Source organism: Giraffa tippelskirchi, chromosome 13, assembly GCF_054371585.1.
Source record: "Giraffa tippelskirchi isolate mGirTip1 chromosome 13, T2T-mGirTip1v1.2.pri, whole genome shotgun sequence".
Lineage (NCBI taxonomy): Eukaryota > Metazoa > Chordata > Mammalia > Artiodactyla > Giraffidae > Giraffa > Giraffa tippelskirchi.
The window spans coordinates 5,423,515-5,435,644 of NC_137287.1; the positions used below are offsets into that span (position 1 = coordinate 5,423,515).

The 12,130-nt window shown below is 41.7% G+C and overlaps 3 protein-coding genes across 4 annotated transcripts in view; 1 reads left to right on the forward strand and 2 right to left on the reverse strand.

Moving 5' to 3' along the window:
- Positions 1-12,130, reverse strand: part of ZNF3 (zinc finger protein 3) — a 490,877-nt gene that overhangs the window by 88,342 nt on the left and 390,405 nt on the right. The gene's annotated exons all lie outside the window — the stretch shown is intronic.
- The window catches only part of LOC145531923 (cytochrome P450 3A24-like), a 104,574-nt gene that overhangs the window by 11,241 nt on the left and 81,203 nt on the right, over positions 1-12,130 (forward strand). Inside the window, exons 1-2 of one of the 2 annotated variants that reach the window (XM_081555863.1) lie at positions 3,135-3,373; positions 4,071-4,135. The gene's annotated coding sequence lies outside the window, so the exon portion shown is untranslated. Of the gene's footprint in view, positions 1-3,134; positions 3,374-4,070; positions 4,136-12,130 lie in introns of those variants that run through there. The other variant, XM_081555862.1, reaches the window with a different exon arrangement.
- On the reverse strand, positions 1,678-6,723 carry LOC145532152 (putative olfactory receptor 1F12P). Its single transcript, XM_081556668.1, has one exon. The coding sequence runs from the start codon at positions 2,620-2,622 to the stop codon at positions 1,678-1,680; it is 945 nt and encodes a 314-aa protein (XP_081412794.1). The 5' UTR covers positions 2,623-6,723.

A 12,130-nucleotide genomic window follows, 5' to 3' on the forward strand; every position in this document is an offset into this window, starting at 1 on the left:
ACCCTTAAGGGCACACTGCCCCTCATAAAATATGGACCAGTGAACTCCTTGGGCTCTGGCCAACCAGGTTGCTAACTCTTTTTCCTTGTCTGGTGTTGGGGAAATTTAAAAGTACTAGTTAAGGCAAAATCATGGGAAGAAAGGCCATAAGTGTTCTTTCTGCATGTCTGCTGTCAATTTAAAACGTTGAGATTTAAGAAAGTAAAAAACTTCAACAATTCTGTTTGTAGTAGAGTTGAGGTGAGCCCTGCAAAGTTGAAATATGCAAAACAGAGCATGAAAGAGGCTGTAGCAGAATTCAAATTATATGGAGTTTCAGAGGAGAAAAAAATTTCCTTTTGACTGGGGAGACTTGAGGTGGCTTCATGAAGGGCATGGTATTTATCTGAGCCTTGAGCGACAACTGGAATTTTGATGGACAGAAATGGGCAAATGGGGCAGCTGGAGAAGAATGAGGAGGGACAAAAAGAGCATGGTGTGTTGGCTGGAGTGATGCGTGTCAGATGAACCGGAGTCAAATAGCTGGTAATCAGAGGGGCCAGGACTGATGCCAGTTGTGATGACTTTCTGTGTAATTCTCTCCCCAGCTCTGCCACACCCATCGCACCCTAGGATATTATCCTACTGGACAGAAAGCCACATACACCTTCTTCAGCCATGAACTCATTACATGAGGCCTTTTCCCTTTGTCTCTTTGTCCAGTTCAGCTTGTAGAGAAGCATCTTCAGAACGATTATCTTGGCCCCTTCCTTTTACATGCTTCACACCCAGAGAACCAACTCTAAGTCCAGCCTCCTCTCTTTCCTAAGAGACAAGAAAGCACATAAGTGGGACAGCATAGGGCCTTCACAGGTATTCAGCTTAGACAGTTACTCTAGGCATTCCCAATACAAGTAGGTAGAGCTGTGGAGCTCCAGCCAGCAGGACCTAGGCCGAGAGTGGACAGACTGAAGCCTGTCTCCAAAGCCAGGTTCAGCCCAGAGTGTGGGGGTGGCTGTTGGGAAGTGGGGGTGCAGCAGAGGAGTTTGGAAGTTGGGATGCTTGAGAGTTAAAGATGTAAGCCTCTGTAGGGGTGTGTGGGGGCTCTCAAAGGGCATCTCCTTGGCACAGGCTGTCAGCACAGATTGTGTGTGTGTGTGTGTGTGAGAGAGAGTCACTCAGTTGTGTCCAATTCTTTGGGACCCCATGGACTGTAGCCCTCCAGGCTCTTCTGTCTGTGAGATTCTCCAGGCAAGAGAACTGGAGTGGGTTGCCGTTCCCTTCTCCAGGGGATCTTCCCAACCCAGGGATTGAACCCGGATCTTCCACATCACTGGCAGATTCCTTACCACCTGAGCCACCAGGGAAGCCCACCAGCACAGGTCACAGACTTCTGCAAACTCACTGTTCTCGCATGAACCCTCTCCAGAAGGTCTGCAGATAGAGCTACTTTATACCTGTTTACGTGGTTTTGTCTTTATGGGAGAGTTTATTCCTGTCTTGGTAGTCTAGGCAGTCAGCACAGGGGTCAAGATATTTTGGACCTGCAGGTTACTTATGGAGCAATGAAAGGCTTTGCTGGCCACAGTGACAACACAGGACAGTGAGGTCTGCTCCACCCGCCCTGTGTGTGTGTTGAGCCTGTCCCTGGGGTTCATCACCTTCCCAGCACAGAGGCCCCAAAGGGGAGCTCTGTTATCACAGCCTGTGGAATGCAGCCTTCACACTGACCAGTTTCCACAGAGCTCCCTTCATGTCCTTGTTCCTCAGGCAGTAGATAAAGGGATTCAGCGTGGGGGTGACCACCATGTACATTACTGAAGCCAGTGAATCCTTGTCAGCTGAGTGGGAGGGAGAAGGACTCAGGTAGACCCCTGTGATGGTCCCATAGAAGAGGATGACCACAGCAAGGTGGGAGCCACAGGTAGAAAAAGCCTTCTGTTTTCCCCGGGCAGAAGGGACCTTGAGCACAGCAGACACAATGTGGACGTAGGAGACGAGGATGCCGAGGAAGGGGATGAGGACGATCAGGCCCCCCACCATCAGAATCATGAGTTGATTGGGCAAGGTGTTGGAGCAGGAGAGCTGAAGCAGGGGAACGAGGTCACAGAAGAAGTAAGGGATGACGTTGCTGGCACAGAAGTCCAGCCGGGCCATGAGGAGGGTGTGCAGCAGGGAATGGAGGTTGGCAAGGAGCCAGGCGCTCCCGAGCATCAGGGCACAGGCTGGCAGACTCATCGTCATGGAGTAGTGCAGGGGCTGGCAGATCGCCACGTAGCGGTCGTAAGCCATGGCCGTCAGGAGGAAGTTGTCCATGTTTGCAAGCAAAATGCAGAAGTAAATCTGGGCTAGGCAGCCGCCGTAGGAAATGGACCAGGTCTGTGTCTGGATGTTCGCAAGCATCTTGGGGACTGTGGCGGAGATGAAACAGAAATCTACCAGGGAGAGGTTGCTGAGAAAGAAGTACATGGGCGTGTGAAGGTGGGAGTCCGAGCCAATAGCCAGGACGATGAGCAGGTTCCCGGCTGCCCCAACCAGGTACATGAGAAGGAAGAGCCCGAAGATCAGCTCCTGCCTCTCGGGCTGGCTGGAGAGACCGAGGAGGATGAACTGGGAGGCACTCGTGTGGTTTCCTGTCTCCATGGTCGACTGGTCCTGGTGGGAGATCCAGACCAGGCGCAGGCTTTAGAAGATTGTGGTGTCTCCCTCCTTCCCCCATACAAACCCCTCAGCTCACACCTCTGTGTTCATCTGGTAGAAACCCGAAAGAAGGCTCTCTACCTATCAAAGGAGAAACTTCAACCAGGAAGTCCTATGGCCCCAGCAGATCGCAAAGTCAGGGTTTTAATTATTTTGCCACCAAAATGCTACTGACCCTGAGCCCCACAAAGCCACATGGGCCATCTCTCCAAGGAGAAGCCTTGTGTGGTGGCAACAACAACGGGGATACTTTAGGTGTGTTAGCCCCCCAAATTTCCATCATACTCTCGTTCTTTGTTGTGATGATGTTTCAATATAAAGTAAAGAGCTATAGGAATGTAATTTCCTTCTAATCCCAACAGGATTGCCACCTGAAGGCCCTTTCTGTACAGAATTCTAGAACCGCAATGGCACGTACATGGAACTGCAGGATAATATTTGTAAACATTCTCCTTCCCCACAAACCTTCTTCCCCACCAGTAGTTTATCTCCCCTTGCTCCCCCACCCACATGGAGCCCAGGACTCAGGTGCTCTGGCTGCCACTCATCACCGGCTCTGGGCCACCTTGGTCCTGGTGATGATGCTGGGGATGGAGTTGGCCAGGGCACACCTGGACGGAAGAGCCTGCTGACTGGGACAGCTCAGCCCGCCCTTCCGTCAGGGCTGACCCAGGAAGGGCCTCGCCTCTGGAGGGTAAGAGCCGCCCCTGCAGATAACAAAGAGGAACTGCGAATGTGATGTTGCCCAAAGTAACAGAGTGGGCAACAGGGCAGCAACTCAGAGTTGGAGTTCATTGCAAGCATAGCTGAAGTTTGATTAGTTACAAATGAATTTTCAGTGCTTCACAAGACATAGTTGGGATTTGCGTCCTATAGAAGGTATGGCATAAAGAGGGAGGGTGGGAAAGAAGCAACTGGAGTTACTGCACTGCTTGGGGATGAATAGCTGTCAGGGGAAATCAGTCTGGAAAAGCTATGGGAATGAGTATGGCCCACCTGGGACCTGGGCAGGGAGTGAAAAGGGGCTCACGGTCTTGGGAGGCTTTTTCTGTGCCACCATTTTGTTGGAGCAAAGGAGCTTCCCTGCTCCACTGGGCAGCATCCAGTGGGGATGGAAATTTCAGCTCACGCAGGACCCAGCCCACAGACCCTTGGCCTGTGTTGAGAGCTATGCCTTAGTGTATAAAAGAAATAGAAAGCAATGAAGGACATTGTTCTTGCTCCCAAGAAGCTTCTAGTCAAACGGAAAGGTGACAGCCCTTAGACTAGGGAGCTGACATTTATTGAGCACCTACTGTGTGTCATATACAGGACTAGGCATGTGTATGTAGGTGCATGTATTTAATCCTCACAATGTGTATAAAGTAGGCATTATTATTATTATTTTACAGATGAGTAAACTGAGACTGAGAGGGTTTGAATAATTTCCCCCAAAGACATCAGGATTTGATTCCAGGTCAGTCTGATTTCAAAGCAGTGCTTTAATTTTCTCAAAAAGACTGAAGAAGTGCTACCGGGTAAACTTAAACTTGGGCATTCTTGTCAATGGATCAGGAAATCCTGTGGTGACCAGCCTGGGGACAGGAGAAGGGAGTGTGGGGCAGGATGGATAGAACAGGGACATGGTAAAGAAAGTTGTCTGTACTGGGAAGAGACGGCTTGTTCATGTAGCTGCAACAGAGATGCTGAGACACGCTCGAGTGTGAACGGGAGCTGTGGCGCAGTGACCAAAGCTCTGTCCTTTCTTGACTAACATTCTTTTCAAACCAAGGAGTCTCCATCCTGTCTTTTCCTTCCCATGCCCCCACTTCCCCAGAGATAGGAGAGAAGAACATTTTCCTGTTACTATTTCCCATTGGTTGGGAACATAGTCTTTCCAAGTACCCCTATTTTAAGAATTGTTTTTGCTGTTTAGTCGCTAAGTGTGTCTGACTCTTCTGTGACCCTGTGGACTGTAGCCCACTAGACTCTTCAGTCCATGAGATTTTTCCAGGCAAGAGTACTAGAGTGGGTTGCCATTTCCTGCTCCAGGGGATCTTCCCGACCCAGGGACTGAACCCACCATCCCCTGCAGTGGCAGGCGGGTTCTTTACCACTGAGCCACCAGGGAAGTCATTTTAAGAATACCAAAACTCAAAAAGTCTAACTCAAAACAGAAAAGATTCCTCCCATCCCCCCATTGCTTCTGGACCTTTCCTGCAGACATCCCCCAGTTTGAAAAATCCACGCTTGACCTCACATTCCCCCCCAGCCGTCAACTCATTTCTCTATCCCTCCTTTTCCACAGAAGTTCTCAGAATGTTATCAGTACTTATTCTCCAGTTCCCCCTTCCCGTTCTTTCACAAAGCCCCCTTTCAGGCCTCTCCACCAATCCCTGAAGTGTCCCTTGTCAAGGCCGCCATTGCTCCATCTGCAATTAGCGCTCAGGCTCCGTCTCCTGAGACCCAACAAGCTGGAGCTGGCACTGTTGGTCACTCCGTCCTTTGGGAGGCATATTTTTCACTTGGCTTTGAAGCAGTTTCGCCTGGGCGTCTCTCCTCCCTCACTAGCTACTCACTTGCTCCTCCTTTTCTGACCTCCAGCTGTGTGGCTGTCCCTGCAGCAGCTCAAGCCCCACCTCTTCTCTGTTGACACTCATTCTGTAGGTGGCCTCACTCAATCCATGGTCTCATTAGCCCCAAAGCTTTACATACCAGCCAGATTTCTCTCCAGTTTGGGATTTTCCTCTTGAACTTTGAACTTACTTAGGTTCAACTTCTTGCATTCCGTATACATTTAGATCTGACAGGTGTCTCAGACTTGACTTGTCTAAAACCATGTTGCTGATCTTTTCCTCAAAACTGCTGCTTCCTCAGTCCCATCTTACTCTTCTAACTGCTCAAGCCAAAACCTTAGTACCATCCTTAACTCCTCTTATTAAGTAATCAATTACCATCCTCATCCAACATATTGTCATCTCTACCTTTGAACTGTAACCAGGTGGGACCACTTTTTCTCTGTGACCACTACTGCCTTTGTGGCCCAAACAATCTTTTTTTTCAGTCCAGGTTATTCAGTAGTCTCTTAACCAGGCTCACTGTTTCTCTCCTCATCCGACCCTCAGCAGTCTGTTTCTACATGGCGTCCAGGGTGAATGGTAAGAAATATAAGTCAGAGTCAGATGTTACTCCTCTGCTCAAAGGCTCCTCATCTCGTTTAAAACTCAAAGTCCTTGCCACGTCCTTTTCAACTGTGGGCTAATACATCTTGTCAAATAAACAGTAGATGGCTACTTACATATGTTTGAAGTATCCCCAAAGATGCAAAATGAATTAGAGAACATGAATATGAGGCTAATAGAGAAAGAAACATAAAGTTATTAAATAGTTTCTAAGGGGGCATCTGATTCCAATGTCTTCAAAATCTTCTAAGAACCAATAATTAACTCAGTAATAAAGAATTTAAAAATAGAGAAAATTGTAGCATGTTAATAATCTGAAATATTTGCTAAAAGAGGTTATTGTGAGGATTAAATGAGAAAATACCTATAATTTGTAGAAAACAGTGCATTGTACATAGTAAGCAGTTAACCTGGCTATTACTATTATTGTTGTTGTTATTATTCAGTTCACTTTTAGAGGCAAGTATTTTAAATTCAAGCTAAACAATGACAATGAAAGAAATATTTTAGACCAATTTTGTTCATAGATATAGATATAAATACCCCAAATAAAATATCTGTGAATTAAGAAAATGACACATTGAGTTAACTGTTAAACTCAAGGAAATCCATTAACCTAATTCATCATGAACTAAATATCAAAACAATGTAATTAGACTTGGATAAAGTATCTAGATAAACATCATTGCTTTATAGATTAAAACTCTGAAAACATTAGGAGTGTTTGTCTTAATATGAAAACTGTCTATTCAACATCTTGTTTATGGAAGGTTTAAACCTTTTCCCTCAAAAGAACAAGATATGAATGTCCTCTGTTATCATTCCTTATGTAATATTTCACTAGAAATGCTGGTATTGGTTATCCTAGAAGAAAAAAAAGAGATAAAAACATAACTTATTTGCATAATATCTCATAACTAAAGTCTTAAATCAAGTCATTGCTAAAAATAAAACACACAAAAAAGCAATGAAAAAGGTGATTTCATTCCCACCAATGATAAAATTGATATTTTGGGTTTTTAATTCAACTTGAAAAAGAAAATATTTGCTCAAAGAAAGTTGTAATGGATAAAGTAAGTATATATGTATAATACAAATAGATTTTAATGGAAAGGTTTAGGTATATTTAGGTGATCATGCTTTACAAGTAAGTATATAGATATGTTATTATTAGTAATAAATTAATAATAAATATATACTATAGCTGCTGCTGCTGCTGCTAAGTCGCTTCAGTCGTGTCCGACCCTGTGCGACCCCACAGATGGCAGCCCACCAGGCTCCCCCATCCCTGGGATTCTCCAGGCAAGAACACTGGAATGGGTTGCCATTTCCTTCTCCAGTATACTATAGAGCAGGCACTGAACTAACTACTTAAATTTTAGCTTTTAAATTCTACCCCAAACTATAGATTGGTGCTATTATCTGACTTATAGAGGTTTACAGAAACTAAGTAAATGTAGTAGATGTAGGCATTTTACATTTGGAACTATATAGCAGGAAACAAATCCTATGGAAAAAGAAGGTAATTTGTTCAGATATTTGTTGAAACATTCCTATATTAAAAAAAAGGTTGAGACAATCAAATGCTCAATAAGAGAATAGCTTTGCAGCTATGATTTATCAATGCAGTGCAATATTATACAGATATTAAAAGTGAAAGCATGTGTTCATTTCTGGATATTATTTGTCTATGATACAGTCTTTGGAAGCAGAACATAAGATAGCATGTACATGCAGATAACGTCTATGTCAGAATATTTGTACATCTCCCAGCAAAAATAAGATGTTAATTTCGAGGGTTATAGGAATAGTTTGAGGTTTAATTTCTACTAGTTTCTTCCTTGCTAAGTTGCTTACATTCAATGTGATGTGAAATAGGTCATTGTGTGGGCAGACACCTGCTCTGCTCCTGAGCCTGTCTTAACGCCAGCAAATGTTTTCAGATGTCTCTGTCAAGGATAAGCATTAGAAACAGATGGAATTAATAGACAGGCCTCCACAATCAGGAATCAGGGCAGGGGCTGAGTGAGGTTGTCTAGGAATCGAATCCTGTATGGTTTTAGAAATTCTGTACTCTGATTGCTTCTCTGTAAAGTGATGGGGTTGGATTCCTAGATGGTTTCCAAGGCATCCTACAGGTCTCCTGTCTTGCTTATCTTTGAGAAGTGGAGGAGATGTCTTTGGTCTTATACATTTTGGAGCATTGAGAGAGGGGTGTCTCCTCTTGTGCCCACATTGGCACTGACCTGTCCAGTTGTTCTGATTTTTGCCAACCCAACCTGAGGAATGTGCCTCTTCCTGACTTGCTCCTCTTCCTTAAGGAGGGTCAGACAGCTCAGAAGCAACCTAAAGCCAGAGACACAACCCTGAGCCCCATGGAAAGCAGGGTGAGGAGTACATCTGTGCCTGGAAGGCACGGTGAGCAAGGAGGCTTCATTCCCTGATTCTTGGGCTCCAAAGAGGTGTGTGAGCCTCACACTCAGATTATCTGCCGAGCTACTCTTGGCCTCCAGAGAGCAGTACCCAGTGGGCATTGTTAAAGACAAATGTGCAGTAATTACCTTGGGTCTGGCTGGGCCCAGTTCTCCTGGGCTCCACATCATCTCCTTAGGGCTTTTCTACTGGAAAGTTATTGCTTTAAGTGGTTTAATTTGTAACTTTTGTCTACAGGGGATATCTTAATATTTTCTTACTTTTTATCTTCAACCCAGGGAATTGATCTTGTTTATTCAGTCAGATCCAAACTCCAGTGTCCGTGTAATGGTCATTTTCTAAAAAACTATGATTTTTTAAAATTGAAATATAGTTATTTACAATGTTGTGTTAGTTTCAGGTATACAGTTGTGTTATAGGTATATACAGGTGTATATAAATTTATGTATATAAACATAATGCTGTTGCATACTTAATAGTATAATATAAACTCACTTTTATGTGCACTGGAAAATAAAAAAATTTGTGTGACTTGCTTTATTGTGCTGATCTGATACTGAACATGCAGTATTTCTGAGGTATACTTGTGTGTGTGTGTGTGTGTGTGTATTTAATAGTAGCCATCCTAATGAATGTGAGGTGGTATCTCATTATGGTTTTGATTCACACTTCCTTAATGATTAATGCTGTTGACCATTTTTTTTTCATATTTGAGTAAACAAATGGCTTGTTGGCCATTTGTATATCTTTGGAGAAATACCTATCCAAACCCTTTGCCAATTTTTAAATAAAATAATTTTTTTAAATTGTTAAGTTGTAGGAGTTCTTTATGTATTCTGGATATTAACCCTTTATAAGATATGCTGTGTAAATATTTTCTCCCATTTCATAGGCTGCTTTTTCTCTCTGTTGATTGTGGCCTTTGATGCATAGACATTTTTAATTTTGATGCTCAGGTTATCTATTTTTTCTTTTGTTTCCTGTGCTTTTGGTGTCATATCCAAGAAATTATTCCCAAATCCAGTGTTTGAGGTTTTACCCCTTTTTCTTCTGTTTTACAGTTTAAGTCTTACATTTGGGTCTTTAATGCATTTTTTAGTTAATTTTTGTATGTGGTATAAGATAAGGGTCCCACTTCATTCTTTTGCATGTGGCTATTCACATTTCCCAGCACAGTCTGTTGAAAAGACTGTTATTTCCCCATTGAATGGTCTTGGCACTCTTGTCAAAAATCACCTAGCTATTTTTATGAGAGTTTACCTCTGGGCTTTCTATTTTGTTCCATTAGTATATATGTCTGTCTTTATACCAGTGGCGCACAGTTTTGATTACTGTAGCTTTGTGATAAGTTTCAAAATCAGAAAGTGTGAGACCTTCAGCTTTGTTCTTCAAGATTGTCTTGGCTGCTTAGAGTCCTCGAGATTCCATATAAATTTAAGGATGGATTTTTTCTTTTTCTAGAAAAAAAACATGCTGTTTGGAATTTAACAGAAATTGCATTAAATCTGTAGATTCCTTTGGGTAGTATTGACATCTTAACAATATTAATTCTTCCAATCATGACCATGGAGTACCTTTACATTATTGGTATCTTTAATTTCTTTCAGCAAATTTTTATAGCTTTCAGGCCACAAGTCTTTTGCCTCCTTGGTTAAATTTATTTCTAGATATTTTCTTATTTTTGATGCTATTGTGAATTGAATTGTTTTAAAGATTTCCTTTTCATACTCTTCATTGTTAATTTATAGAAACACAGCCAATTTTTGTATGTTGATTTTTATATCCTGCAACTGCTGAATTTTATTAAACATTTTTGTGTTTGGAACCTTTAGGATTTACAACATATAAAATCCTTTTATCTGTGAACAGAGATAATTTTACATTGTTCTTCTCAATTTTAATGCCTTTTTTTTTTCTTGACTAATTGCTCTGGCTTGGATTTCTAGTATTATGTTGAACATAAGTGGTGAAGGCCTTTGTCTTGTTTCTGATCTTAGAGGTAAAGCATTTAGCTTTTGACCAATAAGTATAATGTTAGCTGTGGGCTTTTCATATGGGGCCTTTGTTACATTGAGTTAGTTTCCTTCTATTTCTACTTTGTTATGTCTTTTTTTAAAAATCATGAATAGATGTTGAATTTTGTAAAAATAATTCTTCTGCATCAATTGAGATGATCAAATCATTTTTTCCCCCTTCATCCTGTTTGTGTTTATTGCATTGATTGATGTTTATATGTTGAACTAGCCTTTCATTCCAGAAATAAATCCTACTTGGTCATGGTATATGATCCTTATAATGTTCTTTTGAATTCTGTTTGTAAGTATTTTGTTGAGAATTTTTGCATCATTGTTCATTAGGTACATTGGTCTATAGTTTTCTTTTTTGTAGTGTCTTTGGTTTTGGTATCAGGGTAATGCTGGTATTATAAAAATGAATTGAAAGTCTTCTTTCTTCTTTGATTTTTTGGACAAGTTTGAAGAAGATTGCCAGCAATTCTTTAAATGTTCACCAGTGAAGCCATCTGGCTCTGGAGTTATCTTTTCTGAGAGATTTTTGATTACTGATTCAATCTCTTTACTAATTATAGATATGTTCAGATTTTCAACTTCTTCATGATTCAGTCTTGTTATAGGTTGTACTGCTTGTACCTTCAGTAGGTTGTATGTGTCCAGGATATAAGGTGCCATCCCTACTCTCTTTTGTTTATGATTTACATTGAATATCTTTTTCTAACCTTTCACTTTCCGCCCATGCATGTCATTAGATCTAAAACAAATCTCTTATAGATACAGTATCATTGGATTCTATTTGTTTTACCCATTCTGACAATCTTTGTCTTTTGATTGGGTAGTTTAATACATTTATATTCATATTGAAAATAATTACTAATAGGGAAGGACTTGTTATTACCACTCTGTTGTTTGTCTTCTGTATGTCTTATATCTGTTTTGCTGCTCATTTCCTCCCTTACTGCCTGCCTTTGTGTTTCATTGATCTTTTTTTTTGTGGTGACATGTTTTGATTTCCTTCTCATTTCCTGTTGTGTGTATACTGTAGATATTTTCTTTGTGGTTACCATGGGGATTACATAAAGCATCCTAAAGTTATAATGACCTATTTTAAACTTAATTTTACTTGCATAAAAACTCTACTTCTTTACAACTCTACACTCTCCCACTTTGTGTTATTGTTGTCATAAATTACATCTTTAGGTATTGTGTACCCATTAATATAGAGGTATAGTTATTTTTATGCATTTGTCTTTTAAATTCTATAGTAGAATAAAAAGTGAAGTTAGAAATTGGTTACAGCAACACAGGTTTTTATATTTGTATATTTACCTTTACTGTAGAACTATGTATTTTTGTATGGTTTTGCATTACTGTATAGGAAAAAAAAAGCTGATTCCATTTCTGCTAACCTGTCAGAGACTCAGAGCTCTAGCCTCTCTACTTTCTCAGTATACAAGTTTTCTGCTTTATTTTACTAACTCTACAGTGTGCCTGTGTGTGTGAGTGATTGAAAGCCTATGGGCGAAGCGTGTGGACCATGCTCTCCTTCATCGGTCAGCTTTTCCTGGTCTCTTTGACCATTCCATAACTGCTTGGGGAATTAGAATTACTCACCTAATCTGTTGGATCATAGACTTTTGAGGGACTTGTGATCTACCCACCAGGCTTCCCTGGTGTCTCAGAAGGTAAAGCGTCTGCCTGCAATGTGGGAGACCTGGGTTCGATCCCTGGGTCGGGAAAATCCCCTGGAGGACGAAATGGCAGTCCACTCCAGTATTCTTGCCTGGAGAATCCCATGGACAGAGGAGCCTGGCAGGGCTACAGTCCATGCGGTTGCAAAGAGTC

Bases quoted from the DNA above. Each gene is read 5' to 3' on its own strand.
- LOC145532152 (XM_081556668.1), bottom strand. From the start codon at position 2,622: ATGGAGACAGGAAACCACACGAGTGCCTCCCAGTTCATCCTCCTCGGT.